This window comes from Ascaphus truei, chromosome 4 (genome assembly GCF_040206685.1).
Source record: "Ascaphus truei isolate aAscTru1 chromosome 4, aAscTru1.hap1, whole genome shotgun sequence".
NCBI lineage: Eukaryota > Metazoa > Chordata > Amphibia > Anura > Ascaphidae > Ascaphus > Ascaphus truei.
The window spans coordinates 32,553,676-32,578,075 of NC_134486.1; the positions used below are offsets into that span (position 1 = coordinate 32,553,676).

At 43.8% G+C, this 24,400-nt stretch overlaps 1 protein-coding gene across 2 annotated transcripts; it reads left to right on the plus strand.

Moving 5' to 3' along the window:
* LOC142492675 (zinc transporter ZIP9-like) lies at positions 1–24,140 on the plus strand. 2 transcript variants are annotated; one of them, XM_075595528.1, is made up of 7 exons: positions 1–358; positions 7,112–7,217; positions 8,194–8,379; positions 10,625–10,693; positions 16,822–16,907; positions 21,771–21,905; positions 22,994–24,140. In XM_075595528.1, exons 1-7 carry the CDS (start codon positions 263–265, stop codon positions 23,231–23,233), a joined length of 918 nt encoding a protein of 305 aa, XP_075451643.1. In that variant the 5' UTR covers positions 1–262; the 3' UTR covers positions 23,234–24,140. The 2 variants fall into 2 exon arrangements, with proteins under 2 accessions (XP_075451643.1, XP_075451645.1); XM_075595530.1 differs by lacking the exon at positions 1–358 and adding an exon at positions 3,028–3,089.
* The last annotated feature ends 260 nt before the right edge of the window (positions 24,141–24,400 follow it).

Sequence of the window (24,400 nt, forward strand, 5' to 3'; positions counted from 1 at the left end):
ATCACAGCCTCACTTCCCCTCCACTCTCTGTCTGTCTGCAGCACAGGAGGCGACGTGGAACATCAGCAGGTCCCGCTGTGCAGCCCCTTGGAAATGCAGCTGAGCTGCATATGGGGTCCCGTCCCTGTGCTCTCATTAACCCTCTGCTCTCATTAACCCTCTGCTCTCACCCCTCTCTCACACATTAACCCTCTGCTCTCACCCCTCCTCATTAACCCGTTGCATTCAGCCCCCTCCCACATCACATTGACTTTCTTACACTATGGACGGGCTGCTCGTGGTCTTCTTAATCTCCCTTGGGATGTTCTTAGGCTGTTTCCTTTTAGGTTTGATTCCTCTTGCAGTTAAACTTTCAGAGGTAAGTCTTCCGTGTGTGTATATACTGTATATATTTAAAGTAATAGTTGGAAAAATCCAACTAAAATCTGCTCACCTCCTTGTAATAATCAGTTTAATTCATGTATCTGGGTTTGGTTCATTCATTTTGCTGGTCACCATGGGGTGGGAAACTCAAGTTTTCAAGGGCCACCAACAGGTCAGCTTTTCCCCTGCTTCAGCACAGGTGGCTCAGTCTAAGGCTTTTACTTACATATGTCTTTATGTGGAAGTCCCCGCACGCTCGTGCCCAGGCACGCACGCTCACCCAAGCTTTGCGCCTGCAAAATAGGCAGGACACCTGGCGCACATGCTTGAGAGCGGTGACGTCACCAACTCTCCAAGCATGAGCGCAATCTGTCCTGCCTATTTTGCGGACGTGGGGGGGGGGCGTGTCATTGGGTGGATTGGGGCTGTGTGTGTAGTTGTGTGCTGTGTGCATTTACTGCTGCTGAGCGCCCTTCAAAATCTATTTTATCTGTCTCCCCAAGCGCCAAGCATGGGAGAGCGTACGTGCACGAGATTTACATTCACTGAAGTAAACGCGCCCGGCGCACTCAGCGGCAGCGTGGACGCAGCCTGGACTACTTAAAAAGCAATGTGATGACTTTAGCCCAGTTATGTGATCATGAAGTACAAATACTTCTCTTTTTTGTTTTCCCTAAACCTTCAGTTTCACTTTTCAAAGAAAAAATAATTTTTTACCCCGTTTTAAAGGGTTGAGTGGACCGTAAGGTACCTTCTTTTATAGCTGAGCACATCTTCGCTTGGTCCTCTGTCTCTTGCTGTTCCTTGTCTCTTTTTTGTGCCCCCAAATCACCACCAGCCGCTCTCGTACTGTGGTGCGCAAACTGGGGGGCGCCGGGAGAATTTCTAGGCGTGGGGCGCGGCGGTTACTGAGGCCCCGCGCTCTCCCCCACAGCATTTACATTAAATGCCAGAGGAGGCGTGAGGCCTCTGTAACTCACTTCCCTGCTGCCAGCAGGGTCTTCGGCGACGCGCGACGCGACGGGGGACGTGATGTCACATGACCCGCGACGTAATTTGATGCCGAGCCATTGGGAGGTAACGCTGCAGCTCCCGGGAAGGGGGCCGCAGCTCAAGAAGTTTGGGCACCCCTGCTGTATGGTGTAAACTAATTTGGCTCCACGGAAATTCAATGGTTCCAATCCGAGCAGCACTGATCACAGCGACTCTGCTACTGCAGGGGTGGCCAATGCCAGTCTCCAAGGGCCACCAGCAGGTCAGGTTTTGAGGATATCCCTGCTTCAGCACAGGTGGCTGTCATTGATTTGAGCCACCTCTGCTGAAGCTGGGATATCCTGAAATGCTGACCTGCTGGGAGGTCTTGAGGACTGGAGTTGAGCCCCCCTGATTTCACCTATAAACATATTGCTGCTGTTGGTCACTTGGTTCTCGATGCGACTGATATCATGAACCGTAGTTCAATTTGTCCGGAAGTGGGACTGCAGCTTTAATGCTCCACGCAGCCCTCCCCTCCCCCCCCCCCAAAAAAAACAAAATCTATTTTCAGAGAAACCCAGAGATCACATGTCACAGTGCGGTGACTCCCGTTTACAGGTCACTTCAGGCCCTGTTCTAGATCGTCCGACACGGACACTCAGGACATTTTCCAGCCTGGAAAGCCAAGCCACTTTGCACGATACAGAATATAGCCCTACGTTTCATGTCTTTGTGTTGTGTGTTTTGGGCAGTGCATGTGCAGGGTGGTGGTTCTGCTGGTGTTGGGAGTCTATGCTTGTCGTGCTGAATCCTGTCAGTCTGTGATGTAATCACTTACATCATACTGTATGTACATCATACTGTATGTACTGTATACAAAAGCTCTTCAGGTTTATACAACATTCTTGAGAAGTTGCCAAATTATTCCTTACCCCTCTATTACACTACTCTTAAAGCAGCAGTTCCCCTGGGTTTTTTTTTTGAGAGGGTGGGGTTACTCACTCTTTTTTTTTTTTAACCCCCCTTTTCCTACGATACCAGTAAAAGTAGCGCGTTCCAGTAAACCACCCCCAGGGAAACAAAACGGTGGTTTCAACCTCCCAATTATTTTTGTCTTGTCCAGCTTGATCCAAGTTGCTCCATCCCCACGTGGCGTTCCTGGTCTAACTACTTTATGAGTTCCTTTTCATTTGTTCCTTGTTATACTTTCAGTATACTCAGAATGACCTTCCGATGTCCTTCATTACATGTTCTTGGTGTGTGAACTGTCGCTGGGTGTACTTCATGTGTTTAAAATGTGTTTTTGGGATGGTTTTTACAAACTCGGTATCACAGAATACTTGACCGGCGACTGTATATTATATGCATATCATTTCATCATAATCTCTCATAATAAAAGTAAACTGAAACTTCACTTCCTGCGGCTTGAAGTTCCCCCATATAAATAGCCGTGTGAGTGTGTAACACGTGACTTCTGCAGTCGTAAAGGCAAACAGAATAAAAGCAGAAACACTGCCTATCTGTACTTCAAGTAGTATGAGTAAGCATTTTGTATGCAAGTCATGTGCCAAAGTTGTTGCTGTATCACAGAGTTGAATGGACTTATTGAATTCTTCCTGCTAAGAAAAGAGGGTCTGGTCACACACAGGAGCTTTTGAGAGCCTTTGGAAGGCCACAGTGCAGAAGATCCGATCACCGAGGTTTGGGAGATGTTCTCATCTCCTCTTCATTCTGGGACCCTGCAGGTTCTGGTATTTTAGCACCAACAGTACTTGATATTGTCCTAGAGTTTTATTTATTTTAAATGATGGGAGTTTGCCCTATGCTGCCTCTGAGCTACACGGGCATCTTTGTGGTTCTGGAGATGTCTCTTAAGTATGCAGCATAAAATTAATTGTAGTAAAGGTACATTTTTGAGCTCTACATATGTAAAATATAATCCTCGAAAAACCACATAATCTGTATGGTGCACGTGGCCCAGGGAATAGTTACCCCTGCAATTTTTTTTTTTTTTTATTTTTTTTTTTATATAAATGATCGCCTTAACCAGGGCCACTGACAGATTTCCGGGGCCCAGGACTAGAGTTGTCCGCCCCCCCCCCCCCCAGCCCTGCTTGACGGTATTGCGAGCCCCCCCCCCCATTTCACACCTCACAAGACCCCTCTATTTCCCACTCTTCCCATTTATTTCTCTACCCTCCCTCTCACCTCGCATGTATTTCTCTCCCCTGCGTCTCACTCTTACTCCCTCTTTTCCTTACCATTTGAGCAGTATATAGACGTGTGGGTCTGTGTGTACAGATGTAGTGCGCGTCCTTGCATTCGCTGGCGCGCTCCTTCAGGGGAAATAACATGGTAGCCCCGCCCCCTTCTCGCACATGGCTGCTCCTCTCACTGATGCATTGTATCCCGCTGCACTGCACAAGCGAGGACCATAATTGTGTGTGTGTGTGTGTGTATGTGTGTCCAGCGGCAGAGCGGCTGTGGCAAAGGGTCCATCTGGCCAAACGTCTGATTCCGCTGTACACCTCCTCTCTTCACTCAATGAGTTACATCCTCTTCTGTGCCTAGTTGTGTATTAATTTACTTGGTGGTATTTCCACGCTGTTGGGAAATCCTCAGCCCTTTCTTTGTGGGGTTATATGTATAAAGAGAAGGGAAGCAGGCACACAGGCTTATGCAAAATAATATTTAATGTGCCACAAAGAAATCCAACGTTTCGGCAGAGTCTCACTGCCTTCGTCAAGGAGTGGGCTACCAAGCCCTCTCCTTGATAAAGGCAGTGAGACTGCCGAAACGTTGGATTTCTTTGTGGCGCATTAAATATTCTTTTGCATAAGTCCGTGTGCCTGCTTCCCTTCTCTTCACTGACCTTCTTCCCTGGGATGTCTGGACCTCCCTGGACCCAGTGTACTGGCAGATAAGTACCCCCCTTCAGCACCATATTACTGAGTGCATGTTTGTGTATAAAGCCTGCCTCTTATTCCGCACACGCTTTCCATTAGTAAGGGGCTACTTGCGTGATTTTAATTTTCTTGTGTGAAACCTGGAAATAAGGATGAGGAGGATTCAGGTGGAGATGTCCGCACTGGTAAGAGCAGCCTCGTGGATTTTATGACGAGGATTATATTTCATGTTGATCTGTCGGGCGTGTGGGTATTAACCTGCTGTTCACCTGAGGATCAAATAATCCATTCTAATTAAGCCTTTTAGTCCTGCTCGGGCTGTAAAGGGATTACTAAACCTCAAACAACATTTGTCCTTTTCAAATACAGAGACTCACATACACAAAGTATACTTTACTCTGCATACTCAGAGCTGGATCCCCACAAACATTTGCATAATATCTGGTTGAACCAGCAAATTAGTTTGTTTATTTACACACTTTTTTTTTATTCACAATACATTGATACTGTACATTTATTATATTTATATTAATAATATTTGTAATTGTTCACCAGAGGTATCACATCAATATCCTTAGTTCCTTGTAACATATCAATTCAACGTCTCATCTGTCATTCTGCTACACTCCATTTATTAATCAATCTTTGTTTAGGGGACAAACAATCCCCTAAGATTTAGACGTTTTCTAAATATATTGATCATTGCATTTGTTATGCTTTTTACTGATTTATTATGGTTCTTATATTTAATTAATTTTTTGAATTGATTTTTGTCCATTTTGTTGTTAGTCACTATGACTACTGATTGGGGTAGTGTATATGTATGGACACTTACTACCATCGCCATAGCCCTGAGGCAGTTGCTCGAAACGCGTAGGGTTATTCCAACCATAACATCTCAAATGGAATTACGCTATGGGGCTTGCGCTTCTGTTTTTTGTTTGAGATTTTCTTCGGCATTGGATATTCCTTCAAGAAGCCGCTGAGACTCCAGGGATTTATCCCGCTCCATCTACCCTATATGCTTTATTTAATATTTCATGGACTTTTATTTGTTTATATTATTTGGCATTTGTGAACTCCTCAGCGCTGATATACAGTGTGTGTGTGTGTGTGTGTGTGTGTGTGTGCGCGCGTGTGGTGAATGTATTTTCAGTTTTAGAAAATAATTATTTTAAACTGTTTGGTCATAATTAACCACCTGCATGCTGGAATGGCTGTGCATTCAGTTCTCCGGTCCATGCAATTTGGTGGGGTAGTGATTTACTTTCTCCCAAACCTGTACCTACTGCCCCCTTCTACTGTACATTACTGTTGGCAGCAGTATCACACACCCAGTATCATACACACGCTGCCTAGGGGTCACATCTGACTCCTCTCCCATTCAATGTAGCTAAAACCTGTTGCTTTTTCCTGCGTAACATTACAAAGATTCGCCCTTTCCTCGCTTTGATCGCTCTCCTAAATCTGTCTAGTGTCTCTCCTGCTGAAATCCCTCCCCTGGCTTCCTATTAAATCCTGTATTACTTACAAAATTCTCCTCTCTTGTAAGGCTACACACTCTTCTGCCCCTCCTTACATCTGTGCACTAATTTCACGCTGTACACCTGCCCGACTCGTGCGTTCTGCTCAACGATGTCTTCTGCCACGTGTATTACTGCTGTGCAGCACTATGTACATGGATAGCGCTAAATAAATAAAGATACATACAAGATTTCAAGAGATTTTTTTAACTCTCTCCCTCAGGCCAGCAATACAGATTTACCAATCCTACATGAGTTTAACACAGATGTAAAAGCCAAGTTAACCATCAACGTGCTGGACGGGGTCTTGTGGATTAGCGCTGCTTGGTCAACACGGGACATTATCTCCCTGTGCATTAAGCACCAAGAATGATTAGATATCAGCTCTAAGTGCAGAGACTTCCGTCAGGACAAATTCTGTTTGCATTGCTGCATATATTGCAGCGCTATACAAGAACAATATATGATTAATGTTAACATCCTCCTTTTCAGTTGTGAGTGCAGAGCATTACGTGCTGCTTTTGAACATGCAGATGAAAAGGTTGTATAACCCCCTTTTTGACCTTCATGCTCTGTAATATTAAAAAAAAACATACTTTGAACTAAACCTGTGCATGCCCTTGGCACGTTAAGTTACCTCTCAAGAAGGTCCCCCTGGGGACTGATCTCCCCCCCCCCCCTCTTTCCGCCTCTCTCCCTTTTTATATAGCCATTTTTGATGTACTTCTGATTGGCGATGAGTGGAAATCCGTTTAAATATTTCCATTTTATGAAAGCAGCGCATTTTAAAAACCAAGATCAAAACCCTGCTTCATCAATGGGAAAATATAATCTGTGTGCTGCCTTTCTTCATGGCAGAAAGCGCGTGTGCGCGGCTACTTAAACGTGTTTTTGAAGTGAAGCCCTAAATGAAGCGATCTTTATTCTCCTTGTACTTGGAAGCTTTTTTTTTTTTTTTTTAATTAAGAGTGATTTATTCTTTGAGGTTTTTACTGATCCGGATCATATGTGTTTTGTACAAACAATCCATTTGCTTTCAGTAAGGACTTATTTTTCTTTGATAATTTCGTTTGGGTTTTTTTGGGAGGGGGGGGGGGAAGGTGAGGAGGATGTTAACACAATTTCACAGTCTGGAGACTTATGTGAGTCAGGATATCCAAATAAAGCCTTACATATTTAAAGCTGTGCAGTATTTGCCACTGCTTCAGTACCACTAACTATTCTGCCAGTGCTTGTCCTAATGCAGTTTCATAGTTCTCACCAGCCCGTGCCTTTGCATGTCATGCTCCCAGAGAGGCCTCACATGCTGTCGTTAATATCACTGTACAATGTGCTTTATCACAGCAAAAGCTGCAGTTTGTGAGCGTGCTGGGTGCCGGGTTACTCTGTGGGACAGCTTTGGCTATCATTATACCAGAAGGGATTGAACTGCTGGACGGATCTTCCAAAGGTAAGCTAATAATTATATATTTATTTATATATTCTGTGGCTCGTGGCCGGGAACGTGTAATACTGTTGTAACGGCTGGACCCCCCTTGTCTGACCCACCCAATCTCACATTGGCCCGTGTGGTCTAACCGGTCCCCATTACAAGGTCGTGTGTGGTGGTGCACCTGCAAGTAACAGGACTCCTGAGTCTCCCGCTTGGTGTTATAGAGGATATCATCAGGACAGGTATCTGAGGTAGTGGTTACGAGTCCAACTTACTTCACGTGCAGCGCCTCCACCTCATCAGGATCTATGCTTCCGCAGGGAGATTGTCCTGGTGAGGAACTCCTTCTCGGTGGTGACTGCCACTGCAGAGTAATCTCACACTCACACAGTGGGGGTTTCTTTGAACATGGCATCTTTATTGTAGGTTGGGAGGTAGCAGACTGCCCCATGCAGCTGCCGGCTCTAGCCGCACATCTCTCCGTGCTGTCCCTTTGCCAGGTACGCCCTCCCGTATTGAAGTGGGATTCCCTTTCTCCTAGGGAGATCACCACTGTGCCAGGTCCCTGGACACAGCGTGGCTAGACAGACTTAATTGGTCACTCTGCTACCGCTAGTAACAGCACTAGGGTCACAAAAGTATTCCTCCAACCGCTTCACACAACTGCTGGCTAACACTTGCAACTACTTTGCCACCACACTAACTGACAGTGCTGTGCCCTTTATACCTCAGGGGGCAGGCGCATCTCTGATGTCACTATCCAGGGACTCAGAGCATACAGCCACTCCCTTCCTTACACAGGGCACCACACCAGGGTGTGAGGGAAAACCTCCATAACTACTGTTGGCAGGCCTGTATTTACCAGGACTTACTGCCAACAGGGAAGATGTACGCAGTCATTATTATGCATGGCTACACTGTGAATAGCAGATACTTTTTGGACTGTCTGTCAAATGATCTGTCTGTACTGATTTACATGGGATTGATCTTGTAGGTGATCCGGTCACATGTCAAAACATTGCACAGAATGTCAACAGCACAGAGTCCGGAACGTCGGGCGATGACGTGGTCGAAAAGAGCTTATCTGTCCCCCCTCATTTCTTCATTGGGATCTCCCTTGTAATGGGATTCATACTCATGTTCATTGTTGATCAGATTGGAAGCTATTGTTCTTACCATGGTAAGTGGGAGGGATTTCTTTGGGGTTGGGAGGTTGAGGGGGGGGAGGGGGGGTGCAGGTTTGTCCCTTTTTGTCTGAGGTAGGCATGGGAAATCCAATATGTCTGGATTCTGTATAATATAGCGTACTCTGTGGTAAGAAACTTTACCAATGTGTTTTTAATTTATTTTTATATTATTGCAAACTGTGGTAAAACAGCAATACTACATTTACCTCCTCCCCTCATTTTTTTAATTTTTTTTTCTTATTTTAATATGTAAAGCATGTGACAATGTATAATTCTACATTCTTACCTAAGCTGGTTTGGTGCAACTGTTGTTTCTATAGCAACCATTTACAAAGTCACATCGCCTTTCTCTTCTGAAACAGGCTCTGGCACACCCCTTTTTGAGCCCTGCCCCCTCTCTAGCAGTGCACCAATTGTATCTAGTGCACGATCTGGTCACATGATCTTCCCCACAGAACTTTGCATCTCTGGTCCTCTTCTGCTGCTCTGACAGCCATTTAGTGAACCCCCGAGCCGAATCTTCGCCGATCGATCAGCAACTTAGCTAATTACTTATCATTGTGTGGATTGTATTGATGCACATATTAAAGGGAAAACAAATAAAATGTAAATAAAAATGTTAAAAAAACGCAGCTTTGACTGCTGCTTTAAAGCCTGCTATAGAAATTACAGCATGCTCAGTATATTAAAGCAATATCCTACTTTTTTTTTTTAATCCGTTCTGTACTATGAGAAAATACTAGTAGCATTTTTTAAAAGATATTTTTAATGTATTCTAAAGTACCAAGCATATTTGTTTCTATAGCACCATTTACAAAGTCACATCCCCTTCCTCTCCTGAGAGAGGTTCTGACACACCACCTCTAGCAGTGCACCAACTGTATCTAGTGTCTGTCTGGTCACATGATCTTCCACACAGAACTTTGCATCGTGGGTACTCTTCTGCAGCACTGACAGTGATTTTAGTGAACCCCCAAGCTGAATCTTTGCAGATCGTTCGGCAATTTAGCTAATCACTTGTCAGTGTGCAGATTGTATTGATGCACATATTAAATGGAAAAAACTAATTTCATTTATTTTTTTGAACGGCAGCTTGAACTGCTGCTTTAAAACTCATTAAAAATGGCATTGAGTTGAATAAAAAGAAACAGTCACTCGTATCTAATACTACAGAACCGTTCACATGTTTTGCTGCTTTAAATATGCAATCGCTTCTGTGTCATTTTGTTACTTTCTTTCCCCCTATACTGTGCAAAACTACATATGTATAGCAGGGCATTGGTCAACCCGGGTGCAACTCACAGAAGTATTGATTAGAGCAGGGTTCGCAAACTGGGGGGCGAGTGGCGTGAGATTTTCCAGCAGGGATGCGGCGGTTACAGAGGCCCCGAAGGCATTTAATTTACATTCGGGGGGACCGCGCAAAGGCCTCTGTAACTTCCCTTACCTTGGCTTCCAGCGACGCGTTGTCATGGCAACGCCGCGTCGCGGGGTCACGTGACCTCACATTACTATAGCAATGTGATGTCACATGACCCCCCCCGCGGTGTCATTTGACGTCAGAGCCAAGAGCAGGGGGGCGCAGGGGAAAATGTTTGCGCACCCCTGGATTAGTTTGTGCACCCCTGGATTAGTTTGTGCACCCCTGGATTAGTTTGCGCACCCCTGGATTAGTTTGCGCACCCCTGGATTAGTTTGCGCACCCCTGGATTAGTGGGTGACCTGATGGTGTAACTCCTGGGTTATTTCTTTCATCTAAAATGCATTTTCAGTGCTGACTTTTCAGCTGCCTTTGACCAGGTGTTTCCTGCACTAGTCGCTGCTTTTGGCTTCTTGCACTTTCCCAGTTAGAGGGATAGTGTTACGTTGATGGTGGAAACAGGAAGGTTAGGAGTTGAGCAATGTGAAGAACTTTGGAAATGTAGAGTCCGCTCCAGCTATTTGGGGCACTTCATCATTTCTGTTTAAAGAGGCCGAGCTTAAAATCACCTCTGCTACTATTTCAATGGGAGGTAGTAAGTCATTGTGAAACCCTACTCGGTTTCAGCCCAATTTGGCTGCTGAATTGCCAAGTGGGTCTTCCTTAGGTAATTATGGTATTTGGACCTTCTGCAACTTTGCTAATAATGTTGCATGGCTTGCACCTCTGCATCACTACATGTTATAGTGTTTCTGGTGCCGTGCTAAATAATGACAGAGCTGTGTACTGTATACTGACCAAGATTACATGGATTTCAGATCCCAGAACAGGAATGTCGTCCGGCACAAGCATAACTGCCACCCTCGGACTGGTGATACATGCAGCAGGTAGGGCGGCTAAAACTCACCGATTTTTGAAAATGTGGAGAGATGTGTAAAAAAAAATTTATTTTTGTGGATTTTAATATGTTTTTTTTCTTTAAGTTTAACAAGTATTTACATTTTCCTAATTCGATTCCATTTGGTCAGTTTAATAAAATATATTGAATGCATGAGCTCTTGTTGATCTGCAGTATTTGTGTTGACTGACTGGGTATGCTGCACTGCAAAATAGTATAGTTTAGCACAGCGGTACGCAAACAAGGGGGCGCCCCCCCTTTAACTGCGGGGGGCGCGGGGTTTACAGAGGCCCCACGCGCTTCCTGAAGGCACTTAAATTACATGCCGGGGATGCGGCGAAGGCCTCTGCAAACCTTACTTACCGTGGTTCAGCCAGCACCTGGACACGTGTCGCCATGGCATGTGATGTCGCTTTGCTATGGTAACATGACGCCGGGAACAAGGGTAAGGAGGAGGAAGGGAGGGGGGCGCGCGGAGAGGACAGTCGGCATCTGGACACGCGTCGCCATGGCATGTGACGTCGCGTTGCTATGGCAACGTGACGTCATGACGCCCAGACGCCAGGAACAAAGGTAAGGAGGAGGAAGGGGTGGGGGCGCGTGGAGAGGACAGCCGGCAGGGGGGTGCAGGGGAAAAAGATTGCGCTCCCCATGTCTAAGAACACCTTCAACCCCTTGCTGTCTGAGGGGCTTGCAAATGCACTGTTCTGGAATATGTACAGTATCAAGCTGTTTGGTACAAACTATTGTAATAGTAAGGCTGAGTCCATGCTCCCTGCTTGCTCGCTGAGGCTCAGGGAAAGCGGGAGCTTTCCCTGGCCTTGCGGTTGCTTACCGCACGCGCCATCAGCGGGCCTGCAGGGGGTGGGCCGGGGGCGGGCGCGTCACTGGCTGGGGGCGGGCCAGTGACGTCACGGAGCTGGTTCGCCCTCATTGGGCGAACCGCTCACGTGACCGGCCTGTCTCGCTGGCAAGCGGGGGAATTTTAAATTCCTCTAATACCTGCGCTTCCGCAAGTGCGCGGAAGCGCAGGTGAGCCCCTACTAAAGCCGCTCTACTTGCGGCTGTAGGGGCTCAGTGCTGAGCGGGAGCGCGCCTCAGCGCGCTTCCGCCAGCAAGCAACTAACATGGCCGAGGCCTTATGCTCGCTTTGGTCCATCACCCAGTAATTCATTAGGTATTCAAAGGAGATGTCCATATTGTATGTCATGATCATTTTGAACACCAAATTCTGTTTTTCAAAACTTTCAGTGTTGGATTGTGCAGAACATATACATGGAACCTTTAGTAGAAACGGACAGTGTTTCAGGCCTCCATCAGGTCTTCAACTAGGGTCTTCCACAGCAAAACCCAGTAACGTTATAACAAAGTCACAGACTGAAAATCTTATCTAAAAGATCCTTAAACAAAAATCCTGCATGAACTTTTAAACAAGTACAAAAAAAAAGCCTGAGCCACTCACACACAAATTAATAAATAAAATGCGTTGCCTCTCCTCCCCTCTCTTCCTCTCTGACTCTTCCCTCCCGCCCCCTTTCTGTCCCCTCCCGCCCCCTTTCTGTCCCCTCCCGACCCCCTTTCTCCCCTTTCTCCTAAACAAACTTCTTTTTTTTTTTTTTATCCTTGCCATTGATCCATTTTGGGACCTAGACCAAAAGATAGAACTTTTTGTTTTAGATAGATCGCCAATTTCAAACAAACAAAGTTAAACAGAAGATACCCTTTGTGGGATCGCAACTAAAGACCTTTTCCACAATCCCCTATTAGAACAGAAAGTCTAGAAGAGACGTTAGAGCAGGAAACAGAAAACGAGAGAAAAAGGATCGATTTGGAATACAAACCTATTTACATTTAATGGTATTTGTCATACCTGTGGGCACATGACATGGGTTAATATGTACAGCTATCCAACTGATTCACTTTTCTCCACGCATAGCCCCTCAATTGAATATCTCCCCTTGATCTGTCCCAATATACCATCTGTCACAGACAGCACGTGACTTACAGTATATGCAACCAGGGTTAATACACACAGCAAACTAGCTGCCCCACCTTAATCCTTTGCAAGGTTCTTCAAATTAGTTAATATTTACCCTTACTCTGTTACTGTGTGTGTGTGTGTGTATTGCAGGTTGCAGACCTGCCTAAGACATGCAGATGAGCATACAGTTGTATTTGCATATATATATATATATATATATATTTCTCCACTGCCATCACTAAAGGTGTTATTTTTTATTTAATTTTTTTTTCTGGTATAGCGCTGCTAGTTGTATGTAGCGCTTTACAGAGACATATTTTTTGCAGACACAGTCCCTGCCCTGTAGAGCTTACAATCTATGTATTAAAAGATGTACGTTTTATTAAGAAAACTATGCACTTAACACACACCTTCTGTCTGTCCAATCAGAGCCCAAAGTATTACTTCTTAACGTTCAGCTTTAATATACAAAAATACAGTGCTTGGGTTACAGAAAAAGATTCTAGATCTAGGAAACCTCGCTCAAACTTGATAATGGTTACGATATGTAGAGATATGGAGCTGTGTGCTACCTAGGAGGTAATAGGAACAAAAAAATAAGGACGTGGGGTTACTTGGAGAGACAGAGATCCCTTAATGGTGCACTACAGTAGAGTAATAATTAAGTAATTAAAATATCAATTTTATTGGCATACTACTAAAATAAAGGCACAATGAAAAATAAACAATATAAAACACACAATGGTGAAATGATAAAATGGGTACACTGTACTGAATGTCTCTGAACACGACTAATAGAGTTGGCCTCTAAATTATAGAGTAGCAGTGTCCGAGCTATGAGAGAAGCTTTTTACTATAACTGGTAAATAAACCAGTTAATGTCAAGGTGTATCACCGGCTCTCCTGCTCTCCTGCTCCACTTAGATCTGTAAAAGTAGCAGTTCAACAATAACAACTGTAGCACTGTGAACAGCCACAGGATTGTGAGTTTTACAGAAAGAGATTATTACAATGTAATGTTATATTACCCAGGGCAACAAACTGTGGCTGAGGGGAAAGCTGCAACAAGAGACAATGGTCTCTTGCTGGGAACACGTGAGATTGGTTTGATCATTTGTTGCCAGAGCTCCTGCAGTGCTGGGGAGGGGGCAGGGCTCAAAAAGAGGTGTGTGCCAGAGCCTGCTATAGCAACCAAAGCTTATTAAAAGTGGCACTGAGTCGTAAAACAAAATAGCAATGCAGTAAGTATTATCTAATACTACAGAACTGATTTATATATTTATAATAAAAAAATATAGATTTATGTCTGTATAACACACAATCCTGAGTATATGTCAATTGTGCAGTAGGTGCGGGCAACATTAAGGCTTGCTACATCTGTATATCTATAGGGCTGTATAAGAATGCATATATGCATGATACAAGTAATAAACGGTTAATAATTCTGAAATTTGATTTGATGTTATTGTGATGTGTATTAATGTTGTGTGTGTGTGTATGTAGGCACATACACATATACACACACCCTGTATGTGCTTGTGTGTGCATACACACTATTGTTCGATTCAAATTCTCACTCCTGTGTCTCCTGTTTGTCTATGCCACTATTGCATTACATAGGAAACGTAAGACACTTGTCTCTTTTTTTTTACATTTTCACACTAGCCTTCCAGCGTCCATCCTGTGTTATCTCACATCCTCCTCCATATGTATTGTAACTGGCAAATGGAAATATTACTGTATGTTCATTTGCATGTCTTAGACAGGTCTGCAACCCTGCCTTTCACCATTATCACCCAGCACACAGCACTTCCACTGGGAAATGACATGCAAATGAGCACACAGTGCTAACTAGATACAATACTCTTGCTATACCTTCTATTTCTGTACTTCTGCCATACTCTGCCATACTCTGCCATACCACATAGAACCCTGTTCGGAAAAGCTTGTGACTTATTAAATATCTGTTGGTCCAAAAAAAGTATTGTTCTCCCTCCTTTCTTACTTTACTACTTGAACCAATATGGCTCCCCAGCCTTGTCTCTGTACAAACAAAAAGAGAGAAAAATCATCAAATATATCCTTACAATTTTCAAGTAGGAGAGAGGAGGGGGGGGGGGATGAAATTTGGCAAACAATACAATTTAATTACTGTGTTAACCTGTTTTTTTTAATGTGTGTATTTATAACCATGAGCACTACAGACAAACGTTGTGCATTGTTTACAAACAGCAACATGGCCACTGAAAGATAAAGGCAGAATAATGCATTGAAAATGCGCACACATTTTTATTGTAATGGGTGTGGATCCTGACCCAATAAGTATCATCAGATTTAGTATCAAGCCGGGCTCTTTATTAAAGATTGTATTGATTTTTGAGATATTTATATTTGTAATAAAGGTAAATGAAACGTGCCAATCTGTTAAGAATTGCTTTCCTCTATGGTGAATTTTTGTGCTTATTTGATTCCATGATTGGGCTCCACCCGTCCAGCTATTCTAATTGGGTTTTTTATAAATACCTGAGATTATAGAGTCTTGAGCTTGTGTTGACAATATTTTTGGGGGTGTATATTGTACTCTTATTAAAGCCATTGAGCAGTGACTTTTTCATATATTGCATAAACCTGATTTTTGATAATGGAAAGAACAAGATAGTACTTCCCCCAGTAGCACAGAGCTGGGCCTTGGAGGTAATGAACATAGATTTAGGGATCTGATTTAGCAATGCACATCTGAGACTTGTGAATCCATTTCAGCTATAGTACTACACACAGCATTTCTGAGTTACATTCAAAACAAAACCACAAATGCCAGCTGTGATTCTCCTGCCCAGTCCATAGTGCTGAGTGATATGAAGCTGATGTTCTCCCAATGTAGAGATGCATTAGTTAGTACTGTGCAGGGGGATACCGCTGTTTCCAGGAGCTATTGCTCCCTAACCTGCCATAAGCTTGTCCATTTTGGTGGGGGAAATGGCAGCGGACAGAAAGTTCCTCAAGTTCATCAGTAAGGGTGACCAATGGCGATCATTTAAAAAACAATGTACAAAATGTGTCAGATTTGCCTCTAGTGCATCCAGAGTCCTTATTGTCCAGTTGTTAGTTAGTGTTCTGTGTTTGCATGTGCTCTCTGAGGCTGGATTGTATATTCTGTTCTTGAGTAGATACTAACGATTACAGATTTGCCTCTCCAGCCCGAGGGTAATGGTTTGTAGCAGAGCATCATGTTTAGCTGTTTCAGCGTGGAGCTGTAATTCTCCCACTGGCTGTTTACTGTACACAGCACAGTCTGTACTTATAGGATCGTAGTGTGGAATGAATAACTCTGGTTTCTAACAAATATCCCCATCAGAATACTGTAGACTAATTGATCGGGTTTGACAGCGACCTGCATTAATGCACAGATATTAAAAGAGAGAGCCATACTGCATAATATGGCTGGTTGGATTTAAGGCAGCAATTGCTACCATTATCCTTAGTCCCAGGAAGCACCTGGTTCCCAATTTCTTTCATGTAAGTGTGCTCCATGGGTGGTCTTTTTATTTAGATTTAAGCAAAGTTATTTATTTATTTTTTTAAATACAGGCGGTCGGCTACGGTGTCTTTAATAGAAAGGCTCCATGTCCTCCCCTGATAACATTGTAGCTTTTTTGGCCATTAGGAGCTCGGCTGAGGGCAGCGGCCATATTGGTCTCCCAGACAAGGGTGCGGACATTTAAAATTCAATATCTCAGCAAACCAGGGGGGAGCGCTGATAGGGGAGGAAGTGTCCTGGAGCAGGAATGTCCTTTCTCCCTCTCCCCTAAACAGGTTTCATCTTGTAATATTTAATGAGATGCTTCAATTACCCAGATTAAGCCTCTTCACCAAGTCACTGCCAATGCTTGTACTGTATGGATTGCACTGCTAGCCCTTTTTGCTGCTAGCGAGACCTGCAACATGCTGCGTCTCCAAATCCTTGCGAGTGATTGATTCCTTTTGGTGCCCACAGGGGCTGTCCCTGTAACACCTTCCCTTTCAGAGGGACCTGCAACACATGGAATCAGCAAACACATGGGATCGTAATACAGAAAGGGGATGCCCATATCCATTGCCTCTGTAAGTGCATAACGTTTCCCTCTGTCTGTTTATAGCTGATGGTGTTGCCCTAGGAGCAGCTGTGGCATCTTCACAGGTCTCCGTACAAGTGATCGTCTTCTTTGCTGTCATCTTGCACAAGGTAAACCAGTCCTAATCTTGCCTGTTACGAGGCTTTTAGTAACTTAAGAAGGCAGTTCCAATCACCAACAATTCATTGTAATATTCTTATCTGAAGTGTATTAGATACACAGATTTAGGAAACCTTAATGCTTTCAGCAGTGGGAACCGGTGCCAGAAGATTACCGCTGCAGTGGGTCTGATCCAGGAGCATGGACCCCCCCCCCCCCCCACCCTGCCAGCAGCGGATTTCCAAATGTGCCACCCCATGGCACTTGCCTGTGTCGGCCGACCTCCTGCTCCTTTGGAATCCCAAAACATACTGGACACCTAACAAGCTCCTATTGAACCCCCAAAATAACCACAACATATATATAAGCATATGAGTGTCACAGAGGAGTGCTACTGAGCATGGCAATATATATTTAAAACCAGAGACAGAACATAAAACACAGACAGAGCTCAGTGCACATCCAGTGAAACTTATACACGGTACAGTGCCTAAACATATATGTATAAATATCTATTAAGTAAAATGGTCTTTTAGTTTGACATTTTTGGCCAAAATTGTTGTAAGCCCCTGAGCCAACGGCACGGCAGACCACATTTCAGGGGTCCCTAACGCTAATATATATTCTTAATAACCTGTGTAATAACAGGAAGAAGGATTTATAATAAATCTGTCAATATTAGTTGCAAAGTTCTAAGTCTGATTGAAGCTTTTATTAACCTGTACATTACCAGGAAAAGCACTCTGTATTGGAGTTGTCACAGCCAAACTGCAAGCAAGCAAGTTCCCCTGAGTGGAAGATGCTATGGAGTGAGCCCCATACCATTTAAATGTGGGAGGGGGTGAGCTTCAATTAGGTAGGAGGTTGCCACCCTCCAAACAGCCAAGACTAGCTGAACAAGAATTGTAAAACATACTGGACACCTAACAAGCTCCTATTGAACCCCCAAAATAACCACAAGATATATATAAGCATATGAGTGTCACAGAGGAGTGCTACTGAGCATGGCAATATATATTTAAAACCAGAGAGAGAACATAAAACACAGACAAAGCTCAGTTTTAGCACATCCAGTGAAACTCATACACGTGCCTAAATATCTATTAAGTAAAATGGTCTTTAGTTTTTCCACTCAGGGGAACTTGCTTGCTTGCAGTTTGGCTGTGACAACTCCAATACAGAGGGCTTTTCCTGGTAATGTACAGGTTAATAAAAGCTTCAATCAGACTTAGAACTTTGCAACTTATATTGACAGATTTATTATAAATCATTCTTCCTGTTATTACACAGGTTATTAAGAATTTATATTAGCGTTAGGGACCCCTGAAATGTGGTCTGCCGTGCCGTTGGCTCAGGGGCTTACAACAATTTTGGCCAAAAATGTCAAACTAAAAGACCATTTTACTTAATAGATATTTATACATATATGTTTAGGCACTGTACCGTGTATAAGTTTCACTGGATGTGCTAAAACTGAGCTTTGTCTGTGTTTTATGTTCTGTCTCTGGTTTTAAATATATCCTTTGGAATCCCAGCGTCAAATGACGCTGTGGACGTCACCAACGTGTCGTCGTATGGTGGCTCGTTGCCATGTAAACGCGACGTCATTTGATGTCGCGATATCACGTTGGGGACGCCCGCAGTGTCATTTAACGCTGGGATTCCAAAAGAGCAGGAATGTGGCAGAAAGGAGGCGGCCAACACAGGCAAGTACTGTACCTTCCCGTTAGGTCCGATAAGCCCGAGAGCGCGTCAAAATCATATGGGGCAAAAAATGTTGTAGTCCTTTTTGGAATTTGAACGGGTTATTCTCTGGGGTATGGGACAGAGTTGAAAAGGGAGGGCCTGGGTTAAGTTTAATATCACCTGCGAAAGAGAGTAACCGTATAAATAGACATTTGAGTAATTGTTCGCATGTTGTAAATTTGTGATGTTTGCCATTTGAGTGTGCGGTGGTTGGTGTGCTGGTTTTCAGAGTTCTCCACCAACATTCAGTAGATAGTGCAAGGCTTTTGAGTAATCCAGGGTGTGTGATGATATTGGGTGTGGGCCAGGAGGGAGGAGGTTGTATTGGATAGATAGAGTAACATTTCCACGAGGCCACAATAACGAACAGAGTTAAGATAAGTAGCAGGTTCATTATCACAGAGGTAGGTAACCTTGCATGAAGCTGTTGTAAGGCAAGTTAGTGTGTGGATTGAGTACACCGCAGAGGTGTGCCTTTTACTTGCTAATGAAAGTGTGCTGCGTTTGCAATGCTAGGGTCTGCTCAGGGATTGCAGAGGGATTTGGGATTTTCCTGCTGGTGCGGATATTTAATAGGTGGAGCACCTCAATTTATACAGAACATGCTGTTTCCGTGCTAGCTGCCAAATGAATCTGCCTGAAAACCTGCACAAACTAGTTATCATCATGCATAATTAGTGTCTACTGCCTTGTGTTTGTATACAATAGATGTGTTCAGTGTTATATAGGTACCTGAGCAGGGCCGGCTTCATGGCTTATAGAGGCCCTGCGCTCTTCCACACAACATATAAACTAATTATCGGGGTAGAGAACAGGGCTCTGTAACTCTCTTACCTTCTCCTGTGCAGTCTCTTGCTGTCAGTATCCCTCCCTGAGGCGCTGGGTAGCAAAAATAATGGGACATTGTGGCGTCCCGTTGTCATAGCAACATGACGCCATGAGGAGGCACACTGACGGCAAGAGATTGTGCAGGAGAAGGTAAGAGGCCCCGCACTTTTCCCAGCCAGACCTGTACCTGAGGAATAAGTACATTACCGCAATGGTGTTAGGGTAGATTAGATCAGTAAGATTACATATTTATCTTGTAACTACTGTGTGTTCTGTAATTCAGAATGCTTTAACCCATATTCCCCCCCCCCCCCCCCAGACACAGATGCTATATCTAGGGTGTGTGAGGGCGCTGGTTACACGTGCTTGAGTGGTGCGTACCTGCAGGTAACAGGAGGGCCTGAGCTTCCCGCGATGATGTTGGGGACACAGAACCAGGCTTCTGAGGTAATTGCCTCATTCTTTAGTGGGGGTGCAGCGCCTCCATCCTCTATACCTTCCCAGGGATATGGGGTAGGACCCGTATAGAAGAAATAACCCTGGTCCCAGGGTGGATGCTCCATAATCACACACAGTCTCTTTGTAAAATCAGCAATGTCTCTTTATTGTGATGTGCTCGCACACAGCAGCCTTGGCAGCACACAGCAGCAACAACAACAGCACACCAGGAGATCCCAAGGTGTACAGCCGTTCTCCTCTCCTTTCCTCCAAGAGGTACTCCGACAGGATGGTCTTTGAGGGGCCTCAATACCCCAATGCCCACCTCAGAGGGTATCCTCTGGGTGGGGGTAGATTCTCCCCATCTCCCCCTCATCGGGGTGAGGAGCATTGGTCCACCGGAGCTCTGCTCACTCTCCAAATGTATTAGGCCAGAGTTCTCTCTCTCTCGCTTGCTCCCAGGACGGAGCTTGATCTACTCCTCTCCTCCAACTCCCAGGACAGACAAGAACTAGACTCACTGTCAATCACAGGAACTGGCTGCTAAATAGAGTCATCCCCACCGCTCATGATGTCAGCAGAACCTCCCCTCTGTCTCTTGCCTGCAGCAGAGTCAGGGGCCTGCATCTATCACTCAGGGCAGGGCGTGAAGGGGGAAAACCCATGATTACTACTGGCGCCTGCCCTTAACAGGACTTACCACAGTAGGAGAAAGATATGTATAGCCCGTGCTGTTTACAGGGGGTTACAGCTTTATAAAACTATATGGTCTAACTTACTGTATACGGTGTTGGTAGGAAAAGTGAGCTAGTCAAATTCCAGGGCAGAGCTACAGTTCATGATAGATTCGTCATGTAACGCCTCCCATTCAATATAGTGAAAACTGGTAAATTATGCCATTTCTTTCATTCCCATTACCCACTTCTTCTCACTTACATCGTTATTGCTTGTATTCTGCAGTGTAGTTGACACTCTTGGATTTTTCATGTGGCTGTAATAAGGCAATTTTAGTTTACTTGCATTTACTTCAATATGCAAGAGAAACAAAGAACAAGGGGTTTCTCTTGCTAATTGTTTGGGGACAAGGAAAAGTCGCCTCTAGGGTTCAAGCAGCGGGCAGTGGACCTCAGAGACGTACACGCAAATTGTGATTCACGTAGGGCCTCCTGGTTATGGTAATATTTTTATTACGCTATTGCAATTATTCATAGAGAGAGCGCCCGGGTAATTTTTGGTATTCCATTGACTTCAATATGAAAGGTCATTACTCTTTATTATATTCGAGATGACAGTGGGTTAATTTTGAGGGGGCGTAAAAGTACTGGATGTATCACATATACTGGAATAATGCTAAGAGTAAAGAGAGACCCCAAAGAAGTAAGATTACCTGCCAGTGAACGAGATGTACTCCAAACAAGACAGACTGTATATGTTGTGTGTAATATTGCTGCTCCGTGTACACATCAGGATTGGAGGAATTATTTGCTGGTACAGCCATTGCACAGATGAAAACGCGCTCCTAGTTTTTGATGTCCTAGACTGGGAGAAGTAGCCAATTTAGCCTTACTCATTCTCACATTGTACCAGAACTGGGCTGTGTTCAGGAAGTGAAGGGGCTGTGTCAATAAACTCTGAAACGTGCCAATGACTTGAAGGGCACTGTGATTGGCTGCTTCAGAGAGTTTATTGTATCTAGCCCTAGCTGTGAGGGGTTCATTTTACTAAGCTATGAACTGCACAGATTTCTAATTTGACGCTCATTTACAAACAAAATAAAGCAAAGATGTTCTGCACCGAGGAAGGGATTATTTTCCCCCAAAACACACCAAACACAGGCTTCTTCCTGTAACCCTTTCCTCCAGGCTCCTGCTGCGTTTGGGTTGGTCTCATTTCTCATGCATGCCGGCTTGGAGAAGAAACAAATTCAAAAGCACCTCTTGGCATTTTCAGTGGCGGCGCCTCTCCTCACAATTACAACATACTTAATTTTGAGCATGGTAAGTTGATGGGGGGGACTGGGGGGCGTGGGGGGGGGGAGGGGAAGTATATATTATATTTGCTTTATCCATCCCAAATGGTAGTAATTTATACGTATTCAGTCTTCATTCATTTCTGTAACTTAATGAATACACTGACTCACTCAAGTATATATCAAATTCAATTGTTCAGCTTTGTCTGTAGAAAAAAAAAAGAAGTGTTAACAGAGTCCAGATGTAGTTTGGAGTACACTTAGGACAAGTGGTATTGGAGTCCAACACAATTGCAATAACACATTATCTGTCTGAATGTGGTCTCATGTATTTATTACTAGAGCTGGGCGCATTATTTGCCAACATTTACATTTGCGGCGTTTATTAGTGTGAATATTCACAGAATTATCAAACCTGTTTAATATATTCGCCCATCTCTATTAATTACTTTATTTATCGTGCAAACACTGTGTAGGGATGAGTGGTCTTGCACTTTTATCATTAGGAGTCTAACTAATAAATGATAGATCGACAATGGTCAATGTTACAAGACAGTACGAAGAGCTAGAGTCGTATCATCGGGGATTACGAAGAGAAGGGAGATATAGTAGTAATTGTCAGTTTATACATCATTTGTGTGGCTTTTCCAGAACACTGTATCTAGTTCTGGGGGTTATAGATTCAGAAATACACTAACAAGAGGTGTGGACCAAAGAAGGGCAACTGAAATGGGTCATTAAAAATCAGGGACGGTTGTAAAATGATCCCCCTTGAAGAAAGAATGGTGAAGATATTGTGATCCAGACTTGACAAATACCGCAACGCTCTAAATATGTTACAAGAGGGAAGCATTTTTCGGAAAATGAGAATTGGTAGCTTAAGCCGTGTTGTCATTTGGTGGGAGCATCAGAAAAAATGTGAGGACTATTCAGGCATTGAGCCGCCTCTCACCATATTGAATGTAATGCAGGGAACTCATCAAAAATGCTAGGAAATAACACAGGAACCCTACATTTAAAAGAATGGGAAATATTTCAGATGAGGTGGTAAAACTTGTCTACTTCAACTTTCTACCAATATATGTTGTCCTATAATATATTCTGTTTGTCACTCAGACCGGAGGCACATCAGAGCACAGACTGAGTGCAACAGGAAACGGGATGTTGTTCTCGGCAGGGACCTTTCTTTATGTGGCCACGGTGCATGTGTTACCAGAGATCAGCGGCAGAGGTCACAATCCCCACCAAGGGACATCGGAGTACAGGCGCCATGGACTGGGGCTCTTGGAGAGCTTGACGTTGGTGATCGGAGCCGTGTTACCAGCCCTGCTTTCACTGGGACTTCATAACGGATGACAATAAGAATTTGTGGAACTCCACTGAACTTTTGTTTGTGGTGTTTCAAACGGGTACAAATAGCAAAGTGCACCTGGGGTCTACTCTCTCACCAGCTGGAATAAACAAGTTTACCAGGACTTGCACACTAGAACTTTTTGGGACAAAAAAGGGATTCATTTCAAAGTAGATGTTATTTGTTTTTCCAATTGTTTTTTTTTAATGCTATGAGGTGGAGCTCGCAGGCGATGGGTCAAAACGAAGCAAATTTATTCAAACGAAAAGTCAGTTCTAGAGATGTTTTGTAACAAAGATTGTGATTAGGTTTCTACTTTCATTGGAATTCTACTTGCACATTTGATTTATGGCAAAAGGATGCAGTAACTCTTACAAACATGCTGAAAATACAGGAAGTTTGGTAGATTCTTTTGAACGTAATGGCGAAGTATGTTGATTTTTATTTGAATCTTAGATGAATATGCACTTTTATGATGATTCCTTTTTTTTAAATTTTTTTATTGGTTTTTCAAAGAACTAAGTGGGGATACAAAATAAAAAGGGAGGGAGGGGTGTGATACCACCATGTACTACAATAGTATTACATATATATTACATTAATACAACATCATAACATACACTGTTATAGTCATTTTCCTGACAGAACCTCGAACTCTGTCTGCTCCTACACATTTTCATATTCCTATTCCCCCACGGGATAACCAGATCACTCGTCTCTCCCTGGAGTTCCAGGGTTCCCACACTTTATTTTAAAAAAAATCATTTATTGCTTAAAAATGCTGTTCATCTCTCCATTGTTTGGACTTCATTTACTCTCTGTATGACCCCTCGCCTAGAGGGAGGCTGGATCTTTTTCCAGGCCCCAGCAATAGAGCATCTTTCTGCAGTCAATATATGTGACATCATTTTATTTGTGTGTCGGTTCATGTTCTCTATTGGTTTAGCCAGGACCGTTGTAAGCGGGTCTAATGGTATTTTTATTGCTATCGTTTCTCCTATCGGTTTCTGCACCATTACCCAAAAACTCTGTATTTTCAGACAAAACCACCAAATTTGAGCCATATCACCCACCCTTCCACAGCCTCTCCAACATAGGTCCATGGCCCCTGGGGAAATCTGCCTCAATCTCTGGGGAGTAATAAACCATCTATAGATGATAGAAATATATAT